This window comes from Ictidomys tridecemlineatus, chromosome 10 (genome assembly GCF_052094955.1).
Source record: "Ictidomys tridecemlineatus isolate mIctTri1 chromosome 10, mIctTri1.hap1, whole genome shotgun sequence".
In the NCBI taxonomy this organism is placed as follows: Eukaryota; Metazoa; Chordata; class Mammalia; order Rodentia; family Sciuridae; genus Ictidomys; species Ictidomys tridecemlineatus.
In genome coordinates this window covers 124,407,344-124,434,699 of record NC_135486.1, presented here as the reverse complement: position 1 = coordinate 124,434,699, position 27,356 = coordinate 124,407,344, and the positions used below count along the sequence as shown (strand labels likewise).

Genomic DNA, 27,356 nt, shown 5'->3' with positions numbered 1-27,356 from the left:
GTGGTTGAGTGCTTGCTTAGCATGAGTAAGGCACTGAGTCCGATTCTCAGCACCACATATAAATAAATGAATAAGACAACTAATATATATATATATATATATAATTTTTAAAAATCTCAAAAAACTCAAAAACCAAAAACAAATATCCTGATTTTAAAATGGGCAAAAGACCTGAACAGACATTTCTCCAAAAGAAGATATACAAATGGTTGTCAGATAATGCCAGACATGGTGGTGTGTACTTGTAATCCCAGCAACTCAGAAGGCTGAGGCAGGAGGATTGCAGGTTTGAGACCAGACTGGGAAATGTAGCAAGACCCTGTTTCAAAATACAACATAAAGATGACTGAGGATGCAGCTCCGTGGTAAAGCACCCCTGGTTTGTCAGGTAGTAATTAGCAGTGAGCAGTGAAATGCATGCCAAGGTCACAAGTGTTCTTTAAATTGCTATAGGGTTTCTCTTTAAACATTTTCAAGGTGGACAAGAAAGCAAAAGATGGTCGTTAATTTGTAGAAAATAAATGAAAACAAAGGAGCTACTTGGAAAATGACATGTCAAGAGAAAAGAACTCATGTGACTAAATCTTGATAAGGTCCATTGAGGTTGGTATGGAACTCGGGATTGTGGCTGTAAGTGTTTCCGTTGTCTGGGAAGGAGGATTTCTTCAGTGGTGACACGCTAGGATAACCTCTGACCAGCTACTGGCCCCAATGTCCACATTAACGGGATTGACTTGTAGATGAAGCCCCCCTAAATAGGATGGCCACAATGACAGTTCCGGAGAGGACCAGCTAAGGTCAAAAACTCCACCATCTGACGTGAAGGAGGAGTTGGGCACCTGATTGGTGAAGGTTGCTGGAAGAGGACCCCAGTTCTCCTGGTAAACATCAAACAGTAATAAATTTGGAGGCAGCATTGTAACCCTTGTCATTCTCTGCTGAGAGATGTCCTCCCTCTCTCTCACTCTCTCTCTCTCTGTCTCTCTCTCTCCTCTGAAAGTGCTCTCCGCTTGAGCCTCACTTTGCTTTGACTTTATTTTCATCTCAATTTCACTTATAATAAAGTTCTCTTCTATGGATTTGGGTGTCTGACTAAATTTTTTGTTGTTGTTGTTGGAACATAAGAACCAAGGTTTGGAGTTTTAGCTCTCTGCTTTCCTGTGACAGTTTCAATACTGGTACCCACACCCTCAGAAAGAAAGAAAGAAGTGGTGGGGGGTAAAGAGGGGAAAAGAAGGAAAAAAATAATACTTCATTTCAAAAGAAAGCAGAAAAAAGGTAGTGTGGTGGCACATGCCTGTAATCCCAGCAACTTGGGAGGCTGAGGCAGGAGGATCACTAGTTTAAGACCAGCCTCAGTGAGACCCTGTCTCAAAAAAATAAAAACAAGTGAGGATGTAGCTCAATAACAGAGCTTCCCCAGGTTAAGTCCCCAAATCCCCAGTACCCCCCCCCAAAAAAAGGGAGGAAAAGGGGAACAAAGAACAGATGGGACAAAGGAGAAATAAATACCTTTAGTAGTGGCTCTTGCTATAGAGCCCCCTCCTGCTGGTGTGTGAGTACATGTGTGTGCATGTATGTAACTGTGTATCCCTCTGGGCACCTGTGATGAGCCCAGTCAGGTTTGTGTGTATGTATGTGGAGATGGAAACCCATGGGCCAGAAAAAGAAATAAAAGGTATCCAAAATGGAAGGCTATTTTTTTTAATGCAGTAGTGAAGATTGAACCCAGGTCCTTGCACATGTTGGGTGGCAAAGACAGTTGGGGGCCGTCTTCTCTTCCTCATGGTAGCCTTGTCAGGAGGATGATACCAGCGCAGAGGCAGTTTGCAGAGCCAAGCGGTCAGGACAGGTAATCCAGATGTTCACCGCAGGAGCGTCTCCATCTTGGCCCTGGAAGAATTCCGGAGCAGAATAAAGAAGGGCACAGAATGGGCCCAGGTTTTGGGATCAGCCATGACCCTGCAGTCCAACCCCGAATCTGCTCCTTGCATATCATGAGCAGCATCCAGCAGAATGTTCCCAAGGATAAGGTCTGATGGACGGTGCCCTTCTGGTGGCAGCGGTACACAGCAGCTGTCACCTGTGTGAACTACCTTTGTCATACTACCTTTGTCACACTTTTAACTACTATAGATTCATATACTTTAGCATTAAGAGAAGAAACTCTTGTTTTAAAAAAATAAAGAAGAAAAAAATTAAAACATAAGGAAAAATAAGAGAAAAAATGTGAGTGAGATAAATTCTTTGTCCTTCACATCTCATTATTTGGGAGGGGGGGGTACTGGGATTGAACTCAGGGGCTTGCCACCACTGAGCCCCAGCCCCAGCCCTATTTTGCATTTTATTTAGAGACAGGGTCTCACTGAGTTGCTTAGAGCCTCGCCATTGCTGAGGCTGGCTTTGAACTGTGATCCTCCTACCTCAGCCTTCCCAGTCGCTGGGATGACAGGCCTGTGAATTTTTTTTTTTTTTTTTTTTTTTTTTGTGTGTGTGTGTGGTATAGGGGCTCAAACCTAGGGTCTTGTGCATGGGTGGCAAGCACTCTATCAACTAAGCTATATCTCCAACCCACAACACATTCTTAACGCTATAAAAGATCCGTCTTTACAATCCGAGAGGAAGCTTCTGGAAGAATTAAAAGCAGAGCTCCTTAGAAGTGATTATCTCAGGGGGATGGGAGTGGATGGGGATTTTCTTTTTTAACTCTCTTCATTTTATATGCTGGTAAGTAAATTAACTAACGGGGGAGTGAATTAAACATGTCAGAAAATTTATGATGAACTTTTTTGGGGAATTCTGCTTTAATTCTTATACTCAGAGCGTCACCAGATCGTTGACTCATAGATTGTGTAAACAGTTCTTTCGAACGTTGTGTTTTCCCCAACAGACTTTTCATCCAATGGAATTAATTAGTCAGGAATAAAATGTGCAAGACTTGATTTGGCCCTTGAAATCGTACATCCAATTTAGGTAATTACTATACAATATAAAAATATATTAACTGTAATCCTTCATCTAAAAAAACTGCAGAGTCTCAGTGAGTTCCCCTTTTGGGCTCATAACAGATTGAAAAACAAAGCAGACTGTACAAAAATTCAAATTAAGTATTGTTTTGGTTTTTAGTGAGATTTACCAGGACTTTACTGCAATCCCCAGTACCAAAAATAAATAGAAAGAAAGAAAAGAAAAGGAAGAAAGAACGAACCTTTCTTTTAAAAACTATCAGTTACTTAGGTTCTTGGTAAGAAATTTAGAACACCAATTTGTGAGGATAATTCCATTTTTAAAAATATTTATTTTTTAGCTGTAGTTGGATAAAATACCTTTATTTTATTTATTTATTTTTATATAGTGCTGAGGATCAAACCCAGGGCATCACACATGCTAGGTGAGTTCTCTCCCGCTGAGCCACAACCCACCCTGATAATTCCATTTTTTAGAGGAAAACGGATCACATGTAGCCCTGGAGCTAAGGAATAACTGGTCAACCTCTGTAATCTTGTGTTTCTCTTTTTTCACTTCCAAGATCTCACCTTCCTGGTTGTCTGGGCTTCTGCAGCTTCTGCTTCTTGAATTAAGCATCAGAGATGTTTGGGGATTTTCCCATTGCGGATATCAGCTTTTGTGGAGACAGTGATAACAGATTTGTGGTGTGCTCTATGCAGAGGAACTCAATTGAGGGACAGAGGTCCGGTCCCAAGTAGCAAGCCACTGCTCAAGTGCTTCTGGAAAACTGCTCTCTTCCTCTTTGGCACTCACTGAGGATGATCGAGATGGTCCCGGAGCGATTTATGCCCAGGCTCCATGACTTTTATTGCACATCTTTGGTAGGATAGCACCTGGGCATTTTGTGAAGTTTAACCACCCTGGTACCATGGTTTTTGTCACCACCGATTGGTTTTGTGACAGAAGAACCTCCTCCTTTCAATGTTCCATTTAGCAGCTGAGTATCTTGTATTTCTGCCAATTCCTCTAATCATGACAGGTTTTTGGCTGCACTGGGTCTCCATTTCTTGAGTGCCTTAACCTTCGGATTTCCCTTTTTAACTGTTGCAATGGCATCGGGCTTCTTGGTTCCAGGTTTCGTCTCCTTAGTGACCGGCTTCTCAGCTTTTTCACCTGTTATTTTGCAATATGGGAAAGAGAACCAAGTCCTCTACTTGCTTTTTTCCTTTGGTTAAAAAGTGTCCAAACGGGGCTCCGGGTGTGACTTAGTGGTATGCTCAAAGCTTCCATCCTAAGCATTGCAAACACCAAAGCAAAAGCGCATCCAAACTGGGCACAGTGGTGCACACCTGTAATCCCAGTGGCTTGGGAGGCTGAGACAGAAGGATCGCAAGTTCAAAGCCAGCCTTAGCAAAAGTGAGGCGCTAGGCACTCAGTAAGACCCTGTCTCTAAATAAAACACAAAATAGGGCTGGGATGTGGCTCAATGGTTGAGTGTCCCTGAGTTCAATCCCTAGTACCAAACACACACACACACACACACACACACACACACACACACACACCTAGGAGAACACATTTTGCAGGACAGCTCTTTATTGGTTCTGTGTGAAGCTCCTGACTTAGGTGAAGAACTGAAAGAGATGAAAGAGGTTACCAGGAAATCACCAAAATAAAGATATGTATGATCTCTTTGCCCTGCTAATTTTTCAGATGTGCTGTGCTGTATTCTAGTCATCAGAAGAGCACTAATTATCTAAAATAAGGAAAGTTCACATATACTGGGGAGAAATCAATAATAGATGAAGATGTTATTCATCGCCTGTGGTCAGATGTTTGAGAGAATGTGTGTGTGTGTTACTGAGGATTGAATCCACAGGTGCTTTACTGCTGAGCCACAACCCCAGTCCTTTTGTTTATTTTTCTGAGACAGGGTCTTGCTAAGTTGCCAGTGCTAGCCTGGAACTTTTGATTCTCCTGTCTCAGCCACCTGAATTATGGGGATTACAGGCATGTGCCACTGTGCCCTGTCTGGGGTCAGATTTTCTTAGGTATTTATAGTTTTGTTTCACAATCCTGAGCTACTTAGGGCTTCAGAGATCTGGCCTTAAATGTTACTGAGTAACTGCCAAAATGATCTGTGACTCATGAAGTCATTGGAACAAAGTATAGAGATGCTGAAACATTTATGGAATTTTACCTACTCTATTGTCTTGGAAGGCTAGCGACAAAGTAATGTATGAGTCCCCAGAATAAAACCACAGTGGAATGTTTTTAGTCCAAAATTGAATTATTTTAAGATACAGCTTGGTTTGTTAAGAATGTCTGATTCCACCCTTCATTGGCTGTGGCACACAAAATCTCAAGCTACTGAGGCAGTCCACTGACAACCTGCTTTGACCTCTTTGACCCTGTAGAATGAGTGGCCTAGCTTTGGGTGTCCATAGCATCAGTCCGTGGGTGGAGAGGGGTGGGAGGAGGAATGGGTAGATGGAAGCATACCGGGTACTTAGGATATATGGGTGGTCAGGAGGGTCGATGGAACAGCATTTGATGGATGGGGTGGGTGATCAGGCAGGTGGGTAGATGAGAAAGAGGATGGATAGAAGCTGAGTGGTGGGTAGGGGAAGCCAATAAGCAATAGATTAATGGAGGGGGTGAGTGTTGATGGGCTGGTGAACTTGAAGTTCACAGGGCTTTGAAAAGTAACTGACGTACCTTGGGAAGTCCTATGAGGATCTGATGAAGAGATTCAGCTGGAAAAGTGGATGAAAAAAATCCCACTTCAGCTTTCAAGTTGTTCCTCAGCAGATGCTCTACTTGGTATTCATTGCCACCTTGGCTATTGTCTTCAGAATCCAGTGTCAAAAATCAGAGAAGGGAAGGTGGTGTGGTTGCAGTGCCCTCTGGTGGTTATTTGAGGATTTGGTGTTCTATATCTTTTCCTTAAGGATTCTTCATTGTCTGTTCTTCCCCACCTCCACCCCAACCAAACACAAGAATATAATCTCCCTGAGGTCAGATAATCTTATTTTCTTTTACTCATCGTTTCATATTCACCATCTGGAAAAGTTCCTGACACATAATAGGTGTTCAAGAAACACTTATTAATGACAGATTTTAAATTCTGCCCCACCCACTTTATTGATGGGTGACCTTGAGCAGCTCTCTTAACTTTATAAAGCTTTGATTTCCTTGTGAGTAAAATGAAGATGCTAACACCCACCCCCCACAAGCATTAACCGAGGGAAGGGGACATGTACTGGACCCGGCCACTCAAGTCATTTCTTGTTTTCTTCCCATCCACCAGCTCCCATTGGTGCATCATATACTGATGGCAGTATATAATTTTCATTTAGCAAATTGATCTGATGGGCACATTTGCTAAATTAGCTTTACATCTGGGCATGGGCCAACTTGGGGAAATGATCCAGGATTAGTCTGAGACTGGCCAGGCAAGGAGGAAGTGTAGTCAGCTAGACAGGAAGATCCCAAGGAGGTGTGAGATTCCTTTCCTGCCACCCATCCCTCCCTCCCCACCCCCACAGCCACACCCTATTGTTCCTCCATCCAGAACCCAAAGGGCTTCCTCTGTCCCTGAGGCTTTGCTTTGCACATTCTCCATCTCCTGCCTGCCTTCCTTTCTCTCCAACCCCATGGGCATGGCCTGCATTCAAGCCCTCTTGGACAGCCTCCTCCTGACTCTCTGCCTCCACTCTGCCCCCTCAAATGCACCTTCCTGCAGTGGACTGGATCTAAACTACAAATAGGCTTATCTCGTTTTCCAGCTTGAATCTGATTGTTCTTGGGACACAGTCCAAATCCTCTGACCTACCACTTTGTGGTCTGGAGCCAGCTCATCTCCTCGCCATCTCATCTTTCTTGACTCCAGTTTCAAATCTGACACCACACAATGCAAGCTATTTCTACCTCTGGGCCTTTGCCCATGCAGTCTCTTCTGCCTGGAAATCCATCCCTCTGCAAGAAAGGGTGTGTGCTGCTTTTGTTCACCCAAGATCCATTTCCTTTTCCTCTGGTAATGGATTCCTGCCCGCCACCCCTCCATCCCCATTCCCCCCCTAGGTCTCAATTTGGAGATTCCTGTAAGGGCCAATAAATCGAGGTCCTAAGCAACTCAGCAGATACCCTGTCTTTAAATAAAATATTAAAAAGGGCTGGGGATGTGGCTCAGTGGTTCAGGACCCCTGGGTTTAATCCTTGGTACCCCCCCTCCCAAAAAAAAGTGACCTTAAGATTCAACCTGGCAGATTTCTTTTTTCATTGCAATGCTGTGGGTGTGACATATATCCTCCACAGCTTATCCTCCAGCCACACCCACACCCACACCTCCCTTCTGGCCACAGCCCACTGTCTTCATTTTATCCCAGTTTCACCCATTTAGTTTATCCATTTTGGTCCCGGAGGTATTTTAGTTTGGGACTCCTATTCACACTCTGCTGCTCTCCGGCTGATTCTCCCCTGAATCCTACGTGTTTTGCCTTCCAGTTCCCAGATCACTGCTGAGCCCGAATCTCCTGCTCTGCTGCCCAGGAGTGCCCCTGTTCTAAAGGGGTTCAGTTCTCTCCCTTCAAGCATGAGGAGCAGGGAAGGCCACCTTGCTGATGTATCCTTTCTTCTCTTGAAGGAAAGAGAGGAGGACCCAGGGTGGAGATGGGAATTAGCGTAGGTACATCGCCCACCTGGCACTTCTGAGCTGAGACCTATGGGAATAACCCCTTTGGCTCAGTGCTTCACCCAAGGCAGCATTCAGGTTGGTTCTGCATCTCCATAAATGAATCTGTCTGCCTTGTGCTTCCTAGGTAAGTGCTAGGATTGTGGGGAGTGTGACGGCAGCCATGGAGGTGAGCAGGACTTAGCAGTGTGTGCTTGGGAGCTGGCCTGTGTCCTCTGCTTAGATCCCCAGGTCCTGACGTAGTGAGGAAGAAAGCTTAACATTTGGACATGGACCCTCCACCTGCCTCATCCTCACTCCCTCACTGACCTTTGCTCTGGCCCCAGCAGCTGTGTCCACCATCTTCCCCACCAAGTGTTAGCCCCATGGGGCCAGATCCTACAAGGCCCTCACCCGAATGGGAGTCTTTCGTTTTGGGAAGGATGCATAATGGGATGTTGGAGACCCTAGAAGTGAGGAGGGGACAGGTTCTCACTGCCACCAAAGAGCTTCCAGAAGCAGGTAAAGGGCAAAAATTCCTAATAACTGGTATTAACACAGGCATCGGATGGAATGTTCCCACTGAATAGCAGACCTCATGCCACATAATCTTCATATAGAAAAACTATTGATTATAAAGCATCTTATTTCTCAAAAGAACACTATCAGTTAAACTATGAGCAACACTTTCTTATTGCTTACAGTTTCTATTTTGTACATATGGAAAGAACTATTTTAAGTCATGCCCGTGACTATAGTGCCAGCTACTAGGGCAGCTAAGAAAGGAGGAGCACTTGAACCCAGGGGTTTGTGTCTAGCCTGGGCAACAGAGTGAGAGAGACCCTGTCTCTAAAAGAAGAAAGAAAAAAAGAAAGCTATCTTGAGCTATTTCAATATGGATTTTCTTTTCCCAGTGCTGGGATCAAACCCAAGAGTTTATGCATGCCAGTCAAGTGCTCTAACATTGCAAGCCCCTTCAATATAGATTTTGTCAGGGGAGTGTACCAGGGATTGAACCCTGGGGCACTCTTCCACTGAGTCACATTTCCTATTTATTTAAATTTTGAGACAGGGTCTTGCTAAGTTGCCAGTCCATTCGACATTGGATTTATATTGTGTATCTATGAGCTTCATGCATAGGCCACAGTGGTTGCACGATGACAGGGGTCTTGCTATAAAACACTGTGGACCATCACTGATTAAAGAGGCACCCTGACATCTTAGAAGGTAGCATGTGAAAAATGTGCATCTTGGAATAGATGAACCATGGTGGTCTCTAATACTTACTGACCACTTGCTATGTGATAAGTATCAAACCCATAAGCTTGGGTGTTTATTAGGCCCATTCTACAGATTAGGAAATTGAGGTGAAGTCAGTCCCTGGCAGGTCACAGAAGCAGTAAATGGCAGAGCTGGAGCCAAATCCAGCTTAATGCTGAGTGTATCCTGTTGGCCACTGAACCTAAAGATGTGTAACATAAGGGTCCCAGCAGGTCATGTTGACACTGCTGTGGTGGTATCCTCTTTGGCTTTAGGAACGTCGGGAATGGGGCACTGGAGTAGCCCCTTCAGCAAACAACTTGAGGGAGAAGTCAAGGGCCGGGGCAGCCTGGGTCAACATCCCCAAAGAGATGACATCAATGTGGGGCCCACAGAACTGAGAGATGTTGCTCAGTGTGACACCCCCACTGGCTTCCACAGCTACTCTTGGGAACTGGGCCTTCAGTGCCTGGGCTATAGGATGCAGCTCCTGCAAGACACAAGCAAAGGGGAAGTGAGAGCCCCCAAAAGCCCCCTCCCAGGAATCAGAGGCCACCTCACCTCAGGCTTGAAGTTGTCCAGCAGAACCAGGTCGGCCCCAGCCTCAGCTGCATGCACAGCCTCCTGCAGGCTGCTGCACTCCACCTCCACCTTCAAAGTGAAGTCGACTGCCTGCCGGGCGCTCCTGACTGCCTGCCAGGCCGAGGAGAGAGAGAGGGGGAGGATGGGTGGCCTGGCACCAGGCACTGGGGCCCCAGGGAGAGGGCACTGGCATTCAAAATGGCCCAGGTGGATAACGAACCTGGGATTGATGAGGAAACCGATCGGGGAGGTTCTATGAGGTTAAACCACATAAGAGGACCATGGTTGGGGGTGAAAAAATGGACCTCAGCTCAGCTGGACTCAATATTCAAATTAAAAGGACCGACACCGAGGGTGGTCCTGTGCCACAGCTTGGGAAAAAGGCCAGAGTTCAAGCGATCCACCCAAGGTCCACCGCCTGCCATGGACAGTGCCATTGACAGGCAAGTCTGACTGTCGCCTGAGCAGATGGGACAGCTGGGGGTGGAGCAATTGTTTCCCTGACCCCCAGCCACCAGGCAGTTGTGGGGGCGAGGGTCAGATCGGAGCGCGGCGGGGACTCGGCCGACACGCACCTTCTCCACACCACCGGCGGCCACCACGTGGTTGTCCTTCACCATCACCATCCCGCCCAGGTCGTAGCGGTGCGACGCAGCCCCGCCCACCAGCAGCCCGTACTTCTCCACCAGCCGGAAGCCTGGCGTGGTCTTCCTGGTGCCCGCCACGTGCCCTGTCCAGCCAGTGCCCCTGGCGATCTTCACAGCCGTGGCGGCAGCGCTGGCAATGCCACTGCAGCGGGCCAGCATGTTAAGGGCCACCCGCTCCCCCAGGAGCAGGCGGTGGGCGGGGCCCCGCACCTCCGCCACCTGGACCACGGGTACCAGCTGCGATCCCTCGGGGAGGAGCCAAGTGACCTGGCAGTTGAGTTGGGCAAAGATGGCATCGAAGAAAGGCCGCCCAGCCAGGACCCCGGGGGATTTGGCCCACAGAGCTGCCTGCGACGGGGCGGCCCCAGTGACCAAGGCGGCGAAGTTGAGGCCTGGGCAGTCTTCTCGGAGCCAGCTGTCTGCCAGGGCTGCCAGGGTGGTTGGGGGCAGCAGCAGAGATAAGCCTGGGAGGGAAAAAGACAGCTGTGGCGTTGGACTACCTCCCTTGTAGCCAAGGGTGACAGTCAAAATAGTTAACAACTTATTAAATAGGACACTAGGAACTCAGGGTGAAGACCAGGATCTCAGGAAAGGGACTGTCACTCAGGGTGGGACTGGTGCGTTTGTACAAGATTGCCAAATGGAGCAAATAAAAACACATCTAGTTAAAGTTCTGATATGCATTAAAGATTTTTTTAAAGAGCACATGTGCTCCTTCCTGTCATGACTGAGCTTCCCTTTTTTGAACTTTATTTACTTAATCTTATTATAGATTTAAAAGGGGAGGGCATGAGAGCATCACTCTTAACAAATTTCTTTTCTTTTCTTTTTTTTTTTTTACTGGGGATTGAACCCAGGGCACTTAATCACTGAGCTACACTCCCAGCCCCTTTTCATTTATTTTTTAATTTTTGAAACAGGTTCTCACTACATTGTTGAGGCTAGTCTCAAACTTGTGATCCTCCTGCTTTAGCCTCCTGAGTTGCCACCATGCCATGCTCTTTTAATAAATATTTTAGTATTCAATGCCATCTTGTTAACTACAAATACACTGTTATATCACTAGAATTTTTTCATCTTGCAAAACTGAAACTCTACTCATCATATAACAATTCCCCAGTCTGCTAGTAAACTATCCCCCTTCCAGTTTCTGGCAACCACCACTCTACTTTGTCTTTATTATTTTGACTATTTTAGATACTGGATTTCTTCTTCTGTTTTTTTGTTTTGTTTTGTTTTGTTTTTGTTTTTGTTTGAGTACTGGGGATTGAACTCAGGGGCACTTGACCACTGAGCCACATCCCCAGCCCTATATTGTATTTTATTTAGAGACAGGGTCTCACTGAGTTGCTTAGCACCTCTTGTTGCTGAGGCTGGCTTTGAACCTACCATCTCTTATCTCAGCCTCCCGAGCCACTGGGATTACAGGCCACACCCAGCTAGATACTGGATTTCTTAGTATGCATCCTTGATGACATTTAGAACATGTTAGACATTACCTATGGTTTATCTGAAATCCAAATTTAACAGGGCGCTCTGTATTTTATCTGGCAAACCCAGTGCTGGGTCAACAGCTAATTACAACTAGAAGAGAAGCATTTCAATATTTTAGCAACACATACAGCCATCCTGTAGGCACCACCTGAAGGTCACCCTGCCTCCATTCTGGTCTGCTTTGCCCAGAAAGATTAGTTATTTATAAACTGAAGCCCTCCAGCAAAATGGGACCTTGTGTGTCCCTTTCATCCTAGTATCTCTAAAGTAGCTAGCACTTTAAAGCTGGAAATTCGGAATTTTACTGACGCAAAGGACCACAGGGAAAGGCAAATGGGTGAGGGCACCTTTAAATTGGCCACAGGATCAGAACCAACCCCCTTGTGGTCATGGCTGGCTGTCCCTCCGCATTTGGACATCTCTCTTAAGGCTGAAGCTTCAACAAACTGTGATCTCTCTAAAGATGGAGGCCGCACAAGGAGAGAACTCAGCAAAACTGATTTGAACCCCTGTTCTGAGAGACATCACTTCAAGCACGTGGGCAAGGTCTATAATGTCCTTAACGGCCAGAACCAGGGGCTATTCTTTCAGGACTGTTGAACTGCCGGACTGCAGAGGCAGAACCCAGACGCAGTACAACATCGCCATCTATCGGCCAGAAGAAGAGCTGCAGCCTCCTGGGCATTCGCCACTCTTGCCATTGGCTTCCCGGGGTCTAGGAGACAATTAGCTTGTGCTTTCACGCACGCAGGCACTTTGGCTCTACTCTCAGAAGCAGGCGCTCTCTGGTCTAGTCTTTTCCTGAAGCCAAGCACTCAATCTCCACCCACTCATCGCACCTCTCCTGTGCCAGTCCTCAGTGGCTGCACCCCACCCTCCTCCTCCACACTCTCTCCCACATCTGAGCTGTGAGCTGCCTGTGCCTAGGCTGGGTGCTGAGAGCAAACCCCTTGACCCCGACTACACCCTTCACCATCCCTCGAGGAAAAGGCTTGGGAACAAACGGCAGCCATGCAGGGACCGGCCCACCCCACTTTATTCAAACTAGTGAAACCAAGCATTGAGGATGTTTGGGTGCTTAGCCGGGTTCTGCAACTAACAAAGGAAGGATGTTTTGTGGTCATTGCAGAGAATTTGTAATATGTAACATACAGAGAAAGGATAGTCTTTTCTTTTCTTTTTTAAGTTGTTGATAAACCTTTATTTTATTTGTTTATTTATATGTAGTGCTGAGAATCGAACCCAGAGCCTCACACATGCTAGGCAAGTGCTCTACCATTGAGCCACAACACCAGTCCTGAAAAAGGGCATTCTTGTTCTCTACCAGGAGTTTGATGATCAACTGACAGCTCAATAAGAGGGCCTTGGGGCAGCTACGCCCATCTCTTGACTGTCTGTTGTATAACACGTGGCTAATGAGTGGCAGGATTAGCCAAAAGAAATAATGATCATTATTTCGAGAATTGCTGAAACTGAAAAACACCTCATGACTAAGTAATCAGGTAGGATGTGAATCATCCAGGCCTCCTGCTGCAGGAAGGCACCCACCAGTCTGGGGAACACCCAAAGGCCACCTATATAAGTCATCTTGGATCAGCTTCCTGGCAAGAAGGGCTTCCCTTTTCTCCTACTGAGCTGGCTTGCCAAATAGTCACCTTCCGAGACACAACACCTGCCGGCCTCTCAATTTAACTGGCTGATCATGGGAAAGGCAGCAGACTGTAATTCTGGCAACACAAGGTGCATTGATTTTTTTTTTTTAAGCAAATTTGAATCCTTTAAATTAATAGCCAAGGAGCTCAGTATCAGATAAACAAACTGTTGCATCTATACTATGGAATTCAACTCTGCAATAAAAAAGTAACCAGCTACTGATATGCACAACAATAGGAAATTTTTGTTTCAAATATATAATTATTTTAAGCACAAAAAGCAAGATTCAAAAGGGGATATAGCTCATTAGTGGCACACATGGGCAAGACCCTGGGTTCAATTCCAAGTATATTTAAAAAAAAAAAAAAAGGCCACTGACTATATAACTCCATTCATATGATGCCCTAGAAAAGCAAAACTATAGCAACAGAACAAACAAATAAATGAGTGGTTGCCGGGGCGTAGGAGGGATTGACCACAAAGGGGCAGCACCCAAGGGCTGTTTGAGGATAGAACTGTCTTATCTCTTATCTGTGGTGGTAGCTATGCATTGGATGCATTTGTACCCAGAAAAGATGAATTTGACTGTTTGTAATTATACTTCCTAAAAGTCATCTTTAAAATGAAACAATATAAAAAGAAAATATGAATGGATCACTCAGAGTCTCTCTTTCCAAACCAACTCAGGCTCCCCTAAACTCTTCAATGAGGAGGCCCTCACTTTTGAACTTCTGTGTTTGTTCTGTATTGTCCAATTTTAGCAAGAATCCTGCTAAGATCCTGCTGCCTCAGCCTCCTGAAGAGCTTGGAGGACAGGTGTGCACCACCTCACCTTGTTCGTTCATTCTTTTGACCCGTCCTTTTTGAGTACCTACTCTCCACCAGAAACTAATTGTTGGGTCACAATGGTGACAGACTGAGCAGCTCTTTCAGGGGTGTCTGTGCCTGTAAGTGCCTTTGTTACCATCACCCCAAAAACCCCCTCTACCTCTTGCTCCTCTGTGGGGGCTTCTCTTATACATCTTTTATTCAGTGGGCCTCACAGAGCCCTGCACTCAGCTTCCTGTCCTCTCGTCACTGCCACACTCTGTCACTGTCTTCTCCCTACAGTGGTCTCTGCCCGCTGTTGAGTTTTCTACTGTATTCTAAGTGCCCTGCATGCTGAACTGTACAAATCTGCTGCTTTTTTATAGGTTAAGAGAAAAAGGTCCAATATTGCCCATTTTGTGTTAATGTTTATTTTTTAGCTGAAGTTGGACACAATATCTTTATTTTTTATTTATTTATTTTTATGTGGGGCTGAGGATCGAACCCAGGGCCTCGCACATGCGTGCTCTACCCTGAGCCACAACTCCAGCCCTGAGCTGATAGTTTAATAGTAAGTATTCAGTGAAACTTATCGCCTCAGAGGGGCCACATGTAAAACCACTCAGAACTCAGACTCCAGGACCACACCACCTGGGTTTGAAAGTGTTCACTTTTAGCTGTGGCCAGTGACTTTTGGGGGGCCTTAGGTTCCTCATCTATAACTGGGACAATAATAATAATGGCCTCATTATGTTATTATTGGGGAAGAGATAAAGGGCTGTTTTATGGATTGCTTAACCCCCAGGCACAATCTCTGAGCCAAGTCTCTGGACCTGGGGTTAGAAAATAGCAAGAGTTAACATTTGCAAAGCCCAGGGGCATCGTCTGGCACATAGTAGGTGTGTTTGCAAAAGAAGTGACTGAAGCATTTCCCAAGTGTGGTGGGGGCCCTGGAAGAAGAGGTGACTAATTGTCCCTGAGAAGGAATGAGTCATGTTTGCCAGACAGAGGTGTGGAGTGGAGGCAAGACACTGGAGGCTGAAAAAAGAGGTGTTCCGGGCTCAAAGGCAAACAGCAGAGGTGGAGAGAGGGCTGAGCAGAGAGAACACAGGAGAAATGGCGGAGGCGAGGCCCGAGTACAACAGCACTGGCCTATTTAGCTGAGAACCTGGACAAAATCCCAAACCAGCTGGAGGAGGGGACAGCAGAAGGCAGTAACTGAACAGAAATCCTGTGGCGAGTGGGCACCGGGATTCTTATATGCTGTACTTGTAATATGAGAATAATCCCCACCAGGGATTATTCTCATTTTACAAGTACAGAAACCACACCTCAAAGTTCCCATAGGGTGCCCTGGCAATAGAGTCTCTGAGCAGCCCAGCTGGGGAAAGGACCAAGTTTGATTCTGCAGATATTAAGGTTGAGATGCCTGCAAGGGACGTGGATGGCCATTTCCAGACAGTGGGTAAGAGGATGAGTCTGGACTTTCAAAGAGATGGGGGGTAAGGAATAGAGTTGGGAGCCACCAGTAGCACATGGGTACCATGACGGAGTGTCAGCGGAGGAGATCCCCCAGGACAGGAAGAAGATCAGTAAGACAAAGTCAGGCAGAGAGGTGTGGCTCTTGCTTAGAGGGACAGTGCTCAGAGAGAATGTCCAGATGCCTGGGAGGAGAGGGTTCAAGAAGTGGAGGGGGGCCCACTTGAGAACAAAGACTGAAAATGGGCCACTGGACTTGGCAAGTGGGAGGTTGTGACCAAAGCAGTTTCAGTGCACAGTGACAAGGCAGAAGCCACATCACCACGGTCAAGAAGTATGTGGGAGGTGAGAAATTAGACAGTGGGTATAAACCACTCCTTTCAGAAGATATAAATAAAGGCCCTCAAATGAATCATGTGGAAATCTTTTCAAACTTTCAGATGCTCAGGCCCACTGCAGACCAACTGAATCAGAATCGGGGAGGAGGGTCCCACGCATCGAGGTTCTGGAAGAGTCACCCCCACCCCTCTGTGACTCTCACGTATGAGGGTTAAGAAGCCATGCTCGGGCTGGGGTTTGATAAAGCACATGATTAGCATGCAAAAAGCCCTGTGTTCAACACCCAGCACCCAAGGGGAGAAAAAAAATGAACCAAAAAAAAAAACAGTGTTCATCTCAGACCGCAACATATTTCTATACGTCCATTGATTTGAAATGCCGGAAAAGGCAAATCAATAGAGACAGGCAGCAAATTAGTGGTTGCCAGGGGCTGAGAATGAACTAAAGAGGAAATGGGGGAAGGGAAAAATAGAAGTTCATTGGATTAGACAAAGGGGAATGAAGGGGAGGGAGAGGGATGGGACTAGGAAAGACAGTGGAATGAATCGGATATAACTTTCCTAATATACCACAGTGTAACCCCCACATCAGGTACAACCACAAAAATGGGAAGTTATACTCCGACTATGTTTGATAGGTCAAAATACTATCACATATATAACTAAAAAGAACAAATAAAAATATTTCAAAAAAAGAGGTAATGGGGTTGTGAGGATATCCTATGGTGATTGCTGCATATTAAAATCATTGATTTGCCAGGTGCAGTGGTGCACGCCTGTAATCCAAGCGGCTCAGGAGGCTGAGGTAGGAGGATTGCCAGTTTAAAGCCAGCCTCACCAAAAAAGCAAGGCCCTAAGCAACTCAGTGAGACCCTGTCTCTAAATAAAATACAAAATAGGGCTAGGGATGGGGCTCAGTGGGTTGAGTGCCCCTGAGTTCAATCCCCAAAACCAAAAAAAAAAAAAAATCATAGATTTTTACTTTTACCCCCCACTGCGATACTAGAGATTGAACCCAGGAAAGCTCTACTACTAATTCACATCCCCAGACCTTTTTATTTTATTTTGAGACAGATTCTTGCTAAGTTTCCCAAGCTGGACTTGAACTTGTGATCCTGCCTCAGCTTCCTGAATTACAAGCCTGTGCTTCTGCACCCAGCCATTGACTGTACATTTAACTGACAGGAACCAATGTTCTGATGCAAGGCATAAACCATTTTGCAGCCCTTAGTAAAGCCAATTGATCCAAATGTGCAACATTGAAGGCCAATATCCAAAATCCAGGAAGCCAGACACTGGGCACCTTCTGATGGAAGAGCACACCACCTCTCCCTGTTGGCAATCTCTTGCCAAAACAGCTGGACAGAGTGAGATCAGACTTCTAGATGCAACTACCCATTCATTAAGCAAACAAAAACAAAGGATAAGGGAACATATTAAACTATACTACGGGACTACTACCAGCAAAATGGAGACCATAGCCGGGCACAGTGGCACAGGCCTATAAACCCAGCAGCTCAGGAGGCTAAGGCAGAAGGATTGTGAGTTCAAAGTTAGCCTCAGTAACCTGGTGAGGTCCTAAGCAACTCAGAGAGACCTTGTCTCAAAATTTTAAAAAATAATAATAAAATAAAAAGGGCTGGGGATGTGGCTCAGTGGTTAAGCTCTCCTTGGTTTGCTCCAGTACCATAAATAAAATAAAATAAATTCAGACCGCATGTAACTCTACCACAAAATAGACTAATTTCTTCCACAGATAATTACAAGGAAAACAAAAGATTAAGAGACTCTTAAAACACATACTAACCAATTACAATTTGTACATCTTGGATTCTACTGGAGTTTTTTTGGTTGTTGTTGTTATTGTTGTTGTTGTTGTGGGTTTTTTTTTGAGTACTGGGAATTGAACCCAGGAGCACTTTGCCACTGAGATACATCCTAGCCCTTTTAAATTTTATTTTGAGACAGGGAGACAGGGTCTTGTTAAATTGCTTAGGGCCTTGCTAAATTGCCAAGGCTTGTCTCCAATTTGCAATCCTCCTGCTTGGCCTCTTCGTTGCTGGGAGTACAGGCCTGCAAGAAGGTACCCTACATTTGGGGGATTTTATTTTATTTTTTAATTTTTTTTTAGTTGAGGCTTCATCACCTGGGCATGATGCACTAGTCACTCAATCTCCAGCCCCTCGTCCCTTTCCAGAGCTCAGGAGTGGGAGAGTTAGTGGGCAAACGTCACTGACAGTTCCCAGCTTCTAACCATGGCTTGATCTTTCTGGTGATCAGCCCCATCCCATAGTTGCCTCATTAGAGCTAAAACTGTCCCTGCCACCCAGGAAATTTCAAGGAACCAGCAGTTCTGTGTCAGGAAACAAGGTCAAAAACCAAATAGTAGATCCAAAGATTCTTCTAGAAGCCCCATTGCTCAGGAAATTACAAAAAGATTCTTTTTTGAAGTTCCGAACACCCCAGGCGCTTCCACCCTCAGGGGCTTCCCTCTTGGACTCCTCTCCCAGCAGTCGTTCTCATTGCCTAATGTAGTTCTAGGTGCTCTGTGTCAGGTCCTAGGGATGAAGACCAAAATATATATTTCTTATTCCAAATCACAATATCGAAATGGGGTGCTGGTTCTGCACCTCAGCTGCACAATGGAATCACGTGGGAAGTTTTACCAAAATGCTGATCCCTGGGCCCCTGAGTCCCACCCCTAGAAGTTCTAGTATAATTGGTCTAGCATGTGGCAACCTATATCCGATTTGTAGGAGAGCTGGCAGCGTCTGAGTACAAGAGAGAAGAGCTGCCACATTGGTGCCTACTGTATGTCAGGCACTTTCCATATCTTATCACAGATCCTGATGTTGGATCGAAAAAAAAAAAAAGATAAAAAGGAGACAGGTGCATGCCTGTAATCCCGGCCACTTGGGAGGCTGAGGCCAGAGGATCACAAGTTGAAGGCCAGCTTTATTGACTTAGCAAGACGCTGTCTCAAAATAAAATTTCAAAAAATGGCTGGGGATATAGCTCAGTGGTAAAGTGCCCCTGAGTTAAATCCCTCGTCCCAAAGAAAAAGAAAGAAAGGAGACATAAAGGAAGGACAAGAAAATAAAATTGTAAGTCAGAAGTTCCGCATACTTCTCCAGGCCTGCAACCTCCTAAACCAGTCTTCTCTCCCAGGCCCAACACTCCCAAATTCCCGGGAAATCTGTAAACTTACCGTGTACTCTGTTAATTAACCCAACAAAAATGAATTAAGCAAAGAGAGATACAGCTGGGTGCGGTGGCACACACCTGTAATCCCAGCGGTTCAGGAGGCGGAGGCAGGAGGATCGCAAGTTCAGAGCCAGCCTCAGCAATTTAGTGAGGTGCTAAGGGACTCAGTGAGGCCCTGGCTCTAAGAACATACGAAATAGGGCTGGGGATGTGGCTCAGTGGATGAGTGCCCTGAGTTCAATCCCCAGTATCAAAAACAAAACAAAACAAAACAAAACAAAAAAACAGTAAGAAATTTATAATTTAGGGAACTATCCAGTGTAGATATTGATCAGATAATGAAGACCCTGTCAGCCTAAGTGTTAGGGAGCAGACAGGTAAGGACGGTAGGAACACGAGGTTAAGAGAATAGTTACATAAAATGTGCCCACTGTGCTGACCCCCTAACAAGCTTTCTTTTCCAAGACGCAATTTATCTACAGCCTTGATTGGACTATGTGGACAGGATTTTATACCCTTTAGCAAACTACCCATTCACTGCAGAAGAAATGCAGGCCCCAAATAATGTTGATAGGAGGAACCCAAGTTACCCTGAAGGAGGAGACTTTTGTGACCAGATCCTGAAGCTCTGGGAAATAAGGATAGTTCCCCCTAACCGTAAAATCTATAAGCATGTATGGTTGAGAATCCAATTAGACTCAGTCAGTATGGGCCAAGGCGACCAGAGTTACCATGACAGTAGGGATTTGAAAGTCCGAAGTCACCTTGCATCAAAAGTCAAGAGATAGACTGGACAAGACTCTATGGAAACTTCTCTGGAATTCCCAATAAAACTGGATGCAACTTAGTGAGACCCTGTCTCTAAATAAAATACAAAATAGGGATGGGGAGGTGGCTCAGTAGCAAATGCCTGTGAGTTCAATCCCTGGAACCCCTTCCCAAAAAAAAAAAAAAAAAAAATTGGAGTGCAGGAGAGGCATGTTGTCCCTTTCCTCTCTGAGAGAACCCACTCTCTCGCTTAAGAATGTTCCTTTTTCCCCTTTCCTATCTCTACTAATAAACTGATGCCTGCTACTGAGTGACATGTCTGAAATCTTTCTGACTTGACAGCAAGATCAGGGTGTGAAGAGGAGTCTTCACATTGCCTCAGTTTCTTGGAAGGCCCCCAGCTCTGTAACATAAGGATCCTGAGATTGACCAGACCACCAGAAACCATCCTGCAATCACCAGACTGATACCATTCCCTTGGTGAGTTTCTTTTTAAAGAAGAGCCAGGGGCTGGGGATGTGCCTCAGTGGTAGAGTGCTTGCCTGGCTTGTGCAAAGCTCCGGGTTTTGCCAGAGACTCAGGAGGCTGAATCTGGAGGATTACAAATTAGAGGCCAGCCTGGGCAATTTAGTGAGACTCTGTTTTGAAATTTTAAAAAATTAAAAAGGGCTGGAGATGGAGTTCAGTGCCTCTAGGTACCTGAATAAATAAATAGCTGGGAACCCCCAAAATGCATCTCTCACTTTGAGATGGCCCACATTATCCCAAATGTATATTCCTTGCTTTCCCAAATAAATCTCTGTGTCTCTACCCACACATGCTGAAATTCTTTTCATCATGTGTGTCAAAGGACCCCAATGGGCCTGAGTTGAGTCCTCCCCCACCCTCCCACACCCCGCCCATCCCTGAGAATTCCTAGGGACCCTCTTCCCCAGATAGTCTCTTCTCCCGAGCATTCATATTCATACATGGGAATTCAAGACTCACAAATGTAAGGGGGAAATTACCCAAAAGAGCAGAGCTAGAAAAATATTAAAACTAGAATTTAATAAACATGGACAGGCCTTCCTCTCTCCACGGCAGGTCACTTTTAGAACACCCTAGCAGTTGTCCCCTGCAGGGTTCCCTCTGGCCCACATACTGGAGATCAGTTGTTTTGATTGCATAATGTAGAGGCACAAAGTTCCACTTGTGAAAAGTAAATAAACACATCTGGTTTTCTTTGGGCCCTGACCAGCTCATGCATTTCCAACAAAAGGGACTCCTGTGGGTTGCTTTGAATATCCAGGCTCGCTAATTAGCAGCTGTCCCTGAAAGGCACATACTTCAGAGAGAAGCTGCTTGTAGGTGGAAGACAGGCATAGAAAGCTCTGGAGAGGCTTCCTCCAGGGAAGATAGTTGTGCCAGCCCAGTCCTGATTTCTGGCCTTGCAGTTACTGCATGTAAAAGTTCTTCCAAGACACCAGGACTTTGGAGGTTTTATCCTGAGGGATGTAACTTTGATCTCTCAAGGGAATTCCTGCTTTTTTGTGTTTTGTTTGTTGGTTGGTATTGGGGATTGAACCCAGGGGCCCTTTACCACTGAGTTATACCTCCAGTCTTTCTTTAATTTTTTTTTTTTTTTTTTTTTTTTTGAGACAGGGTCTCACTAAATAGTGAGTCTAAGTTGCCAAGGCTGGCCTCAAACTTGTGACCCATCCTCCTCCTGCCCCAGGCTTTGGAGTCCCTGGGATCCATAAGCATACGCTACCACCCCAGGTGGAGGTGACAATTTATTAAGTGGTTGTCTGGACAGCAATAAAATAACTCTCTCTCTCTCTCTGAAATTTTCCATAGCTTGATATTTTCCACATTCATCTCTTTATGAACAATGTAAAGCGGTCCAAATAACTGAATAGATGAGGATTCTCCCCACCTCTGGCCCTTTAGCCGTTGCATTTTGCTGGATCATTGACTGATTTATTGTGTTTCTATGATGTGTCTAACCATAGTTCCCTGCTGGAGGGACGAGGGATGATGTTGGAATCCAACTTCCCATTCCTCCATCTTTCATTCAATCACTTAGCAAACACTTTTACTGGAAATGCAGGAGCCAGTCAAGGCCTAAAGAGAACCAGATGTTCCAGATGTGCCTTTGTCTTGAGGCCTGGCAAAGCTTCCCAGAATGCACACAAAATAAATAGGGCAAGTTCTGCTCTGTGCTTTCAACAAACAGTGGTGTTAGATGAGGCTGCCAAAGTAAAAAGTGTTCTGTAGTTAAAACCAAGTTATGGTGAGGTTCTATGAGCCAAACCCAGAGCCCCAGGGTTCTTTGTCCCGGGTGTACCAGGAACAGTCCAGATGGGGGGTCAGAAACACCTGGGCCGGAACCATGACTCAACCAACTACTCCCTGGGTGACCTCAGGCAAGTCCTTTGCTCTCTGAAGAGTTTTATGAGGATATTATGGGGCTTCTTGCTGTGAGGACAGACTGGTGCAGTTCACAGCAAGCGCCTGAACCAAGTGCCTGTTTAGGAACCCAGGTGTCTGACTCAAAGCTTTGTTCTCATCTATTTATCTGTTGATTTATTCAACAAAACACCAGGTGGAGACAGAGGCTAGGAGGCCTTTGTTTTCTTCTGATGAATGTTCTTTCCTTTTTTTCTTGTCTCCCTAGTAAGAAAAATGATTTCCAAATAAAGCCTGGCATGATCCTCAATCACCCTTATTAAGATGTGGAAGCAAAAAAGAGTCTGGGATAGGTTAGCTCTAGAACCAATTGGAATTTGATGGAGAGGGAGGCCCAGAGCAGAGAATAGAGGCCACAGGTCACTAGGGAGGCCGAGTCTCAGGCATGGAGGGAGAATCAAGAGAGAAGGTGAGCCTCAGAGGCAGCCAGACTGAGCTGGCCTTGCACAAGAGGCCAGAGTAAGGGCAACAGGAAGTCACTATGGAATTTTAATCAGAAGTCACAGGATCGGATCGAGGGACCTAGGAATTAGACCAGAGACTCTGCACCTAACGGAAGAAAAAGTAGGCCCAAATCTTCATCATGTTGGCTTAGAACCTGACTCCCTTAACAAGACTCCTAAAGTGCAAGAAATGAAATCAAGGATCAATAAATGGGATGGATTCAAACTAAAATCTTCTCAGCAAAAGAGACAATGAGGTGAAGAGAGAGCCTACAGAATGGGAGCAAATTTTTGCCACAAGCCCATCAGACAGAGCACTAATATCCAGGTTATATAAAGAACTCAAAAAACTCAAAAAAAAAAAAATGAATAACCCAATCAATAAATGGGCTGAGGAAATGAGCAGACACTTCACAGACGACATACAATCAATCAACAAATTTATGAAAAATCGTTCAACATCTCTAGCAATTAGAGAAATACCAATCAAAACCACTTGAAGATTCCATCTCACGAAGGCAGAATTAGACAGTCAGTATAGATAGGTAAATTGAGTCAGGTAAGGAGCCAATTTTGACTGAGTCGGGGAAGTTGGAGATTGTCCCCTGCGGGATTGAAATGTGAATACCTTCAAAGCCCTTCCTCCACCCTTCTCAAGATCCTGCCCCTGCTCCAACCTGTTGCCAAGGTAACCCTTAGCATGCCAGCTATGGCCCCTTCTCCCTCCTGGGAGAAGTCCATGTTACCCCTTTCTAAATAAACCCTGCTTTATATGCTTGCCTCGGTTTGCTTCTCTAATGTTCAAACTTCAACATTTGAGGGAGCAGAACTCGCCACTGGTTACCGGTGGTATCATCACTCCAGGCAGAACGTCAATTATCAAGGATTCAAGCAACAGTGAGAGCCGGAGAGGATGAGGGAAAAAGGTACACTGACTCATGGATAATGGGACTGCTCAATAGTGCGACCACTTTAGAAAGCAGTATGGAGATTCCTTAGAAAACTTTGAATGGAACCACCATTTGACCCACTCCTCGGTCTATACCCAAATAACTTAAAATCAGCATACTACAGTGATGCAGCCACCTCAATGCCTGTAACAGCTCAATTCACAATAGCTAAACTGTGGAAGCAACCTAGATGCCCTTCAATAGATGAATGGATAAAAAAAACTGTGGTATATGTATACAATGGAATATTACTCAGCCTTAAAGAAAAATGAAGTCATGGCATTTGCAGGTAAATGGATGGAGCTGGAGTATCATGCTAAGCAAAGTAAGCTAATCCCAAAAAACCAAAGGCCAAATGTTTTCTGTGATAAGTGGATGCTGATCCATCATGGGGGGTTGGGGGCAAGGGAAGAAAGAAGGAACTTTGGGTAGAGCAGGGGGGAGGAAGGGGCGATGAGGGGGTATGAGGGTGTAAAGATGGTGGAACGAGATGGACATTATTACCCCTCTGTATGGGTAGGATTGCACCAATGGTGTGACTCTACATCATGTACAACCAGATAAATGAAAAGTTGAACTCCAGTTGTAAAAAATAAAATTAATTAAAAAAAAGAAGTCACAGGATCAAAAATGAACTTTAAACATTTAAATTGTGTCTTGGTTGGGGGGACTGTTGGGCCTAGACAAGAAGAAGTAATGAACTGTGATGGAAGGATGTCCCTCTGTGGGCCGCCTGGATGCTCCCACGGGCCCTGCCATGCTCACAGCTTGGCCCAGCCTGACCACTCAGCCTTGGCCTTGGCCTTGGCCTATCCCTGCCCAGCGGCATCTGGACTAGCCCCTTTTCTTTCCTCCACACCCCCAGCCTGTGTCTTTCCACCTTGACTTCTCCGCTGCCTCCTGGCTTATGGGTCAGTGAGCAGAGACACGGGAGGAAGACTGGCAGCAGAGACGACTGAGAGATGAACATGTCCAGAGATGTCCAGGTGGAAAGGGACAATCTGGGATTCCAAATGAAACTGGAACCTGAGGCGAGGTCAGAGGGGGAAAGACAGACACCAGGAACTACATGTCCAGCCCACGACCGCCAGGTGGTTTCTGTGAGTCAGGCTGTTATTCCTAATCCTCCCCACAATCCTACGGGAAGGCAGGATTTTCACCGTGAGGGAATAGTGCACAGTGAGGCTAAGCATCTTGTCTGAGATCACACAGCAATCAGGTGGCAGGGGTGACACTTGAAAGCAAGTTTCTAACTCTAAGGTCATTTCTAAGCTGTGTGGTGGGAGGCTGCAGAGGTGGGTGTATTGTGGACCAGCATCCTTGAGGGTTTTTTTGTTGTTGTTGTTTTGTTGCTGGGGATTAAACCCAGAGGCACTTAACCATGGAGTCACATCCCTAGCCCATTTTGTTGTTGTTGTTGTTGTTTTGAGACAGGGTCTCACTGAGTTGCTTAGGGCCTCACTAAGTTGCTGAGGCTGGCTTTGAACTAGCGATCCTCCTGCCTCAGTCTCCCGAGTCGCTGGGATTACAGATGTGCCCCATCGTACCCTGCCTATGCTTGACTTTTTGAAGTTTTCACTTACTCTTTAGACTTTGGGTCTGATGAACATTGTAGACTCTCTCTCAGAAAAAATGCATTACTATGTGCACACAAAGGCATGTAATTTCCCATACGTAATTTTGGGGTTCTTGAACTCCCCCAAAGCCTATCCATGTTTCTTTGATAAAGAACCCCAGACCTAAAGGAATCAGGTGAAGATACCTTGACATCAGCTAAGGCCATTAATCCTCCCTCCAATCCATAAAGCCAATGCCATGAAGTCCATTTTCCAGATGTGAAAACCAAGGCTCCTGCTGCTTAAGACACTTGCTAGGGTTCCCCCTGGCTGGTGAGTGGCAGCTGGGACTCAAGTCCAGGTCAGTGTGATTTCAAAAGGGAAAGGCACAAAGGAGACTGGAAGGTAGGTGTTCAGGGAGTCATCGTAAAGGGAACCCCGAGATCAGATCCCACAGCCAAGCAGAGGGGTGAGTGTGGGGGTCCCTAGGAGCCCTGGATGGGGGTGGGTGGCTGGAGGCTGGGGACGGAGCCCCCAGGGAGAGAAAGTGAAAAAACAGGGAGATCAAGGGAGGACCTTCTGTGCCTCGGCCCTGGGAGGGCACCTGCCAGATGGCCTGTCCTCTGTCCTCCTGTCAACCTCCTGGGCAGGAAACTGTTACTGTCATTTTACAGATGCAAGGAAATGAGTCTCTGAGAAATCAGTGACTGCCCAACGTCCCACAGCCTGTGCCTGGTGGAGACTGGACTCACACAGAGCCCTGTGGCTGCAGAGCCTGGCCCTTGTCGCTCTGTGTACAGGCTCACTCCCATGCAGGGACTCACGGACCCCAGGTCCCTTCCCCCACGGAGCAGACAGGACTTTGCCTTGGTGCCTCCTGAGCCTCAGCTAGTGGCGATGGAGGGGCAGAGTCCAGAGTGGCTCCCCTTCCCACTGCCAGTCCCTGTCTGCCCCCAGGAGACCAGCTTCCTACAGGGGGCTCCTGCTCTCTAGGACTCCAGGACCCTGTCTTCTCTGGAGCTCCTTGGGGACCCCACAGGGAAGGAGAAAAAAGCAAGACAGAGGAGGCCTCTGGGTTCCCTGGGGTTGAAGGGAGGTGAAGGGCAGAGAGTGGATGGGAGGCCAGAGAGGGCGGGAGGGATGGAGAGAAGTTGGGAAGAGAAGGGGGCAGCCAGCAGCGGGGAGAGGGGTGCGGAGACACTGGGGAGAGATGTCCCTTCACCTTCAGTGTCCATGGTGACTTGGAGCGGCCGGGCTAGAGTGTCCACTGCTCAGATCCGGTGTTCCCAGAGGCCCAGGGTGGGGGTGGGGCTGCCAGAGGGAGGGAGGGGAGGGAGGGGCCAGGCTCTGGCCGGTCAGCCTCCCTCCCTGCCTCCAGCCCTCCTCCAAGACCAGAGGCCCTGTTCTCGCCCTGCATCCTACTTGGCCCTACTCCCAACCCCCCGCAGGGCTGGAGGCTGTGAAAGCAGGAATATGGCTCCTGGAGAGGGCCAGAAAGCCTTTTTTATTTATTTAGAGTTGTAGCTGGACACAATGCCTTTATTTATTTATCTTTATGTGGTGCTGAGAACTGAACCCAGGACCTCCCCTGTGCTGGGCAAGCGCCCTACCACTGAGCTACAACCCCAGGCCCCTGAGGAGCCTCTTGGATGGCTTCCTGGGAAAACCATGGTTCCATTCCTAATTCCGTTCTCTTTTACCTCCAAAGCTCTTTTCTGTGTGTCAGTTTTCTTAGCTATAAAATGAAAGGATAACCGGGCATGGTGGCGCACACCTGTCACCCCAGCGGACGGGGAGGCTGAGTCAAGAGGATCTTTGAGTTCAAAGCCAGCCTCAGCAATGGCGAGGCCCTAAGCAACTCAGGGAGACCCTGTCTCTAAATAAAGTACAAAAAATAGGGCTGGGGATGGGGCTCAGTGGTTGAGTGTCCCTGAGTTCAATTCCCGGTAACCGCCACCACCCCCCCCCCCCAAAAAAAAAGAAATAATGGCTACTGAGCATCAAGTCAAAACAACTGCAGGTGACAGAGTAATGTCCCTTCCTTTTCCTTCCCTCTTCCCGGGTGATGGCTTGAATTCCCACCTTCCCCACCCCCAAACTTAACCC

General features: G+C 46.4%; 1 protein-coding gene and 1 pseudogene across 2 annotated transcripts; both read right to left on the bottom strand.

Moving 5' to 3' along the window:
* Positions 1-1,688: 1,688 nt before the first annotated feature.
* On the bottom strand, positions 1,689-26,617 carry Qprt (quinolinate phosphoribosyltransferase). 2 transcript variants are annotated; one of them, XM_078024058.1, is made up of 4 exons: positions 26,473-26,617; positions 10,039-10,574; positions 9,443-9,574; positions 1,689-1,893 (listed from the first exon to the last, which is right to left on the bottom strand). In XM_078024058.1, the coding sequence occupies exons 1-4, from the start codon at positions 26,483-26,485 to the stop codon at positions 1,798-1,800; spliced, it is 777 nt and encodes a 258-aa protein (XP_077880184.1). In that variant the 5' UTR covers positions 26,486-26,617; the 3' UTR covers positions 1,689-1,797. The 2 variants fall into 2 exon arrangements, with proteins under 2 accessions (XP_077880184.1, XP_005323905.1); XM_005323848.5 differs by lacking the exon at positions 1,689-1,893 and adding an exon at positions 8,927-9,371.
* On the bottom strand, positions 3,279-7,984 carry LOC110597991 (large ribosomal subunit protein eL6 pseudogene; annotated as a pseudogene).
* Positions 26,618-27,356: the final 739 nt, after the last annotated feature.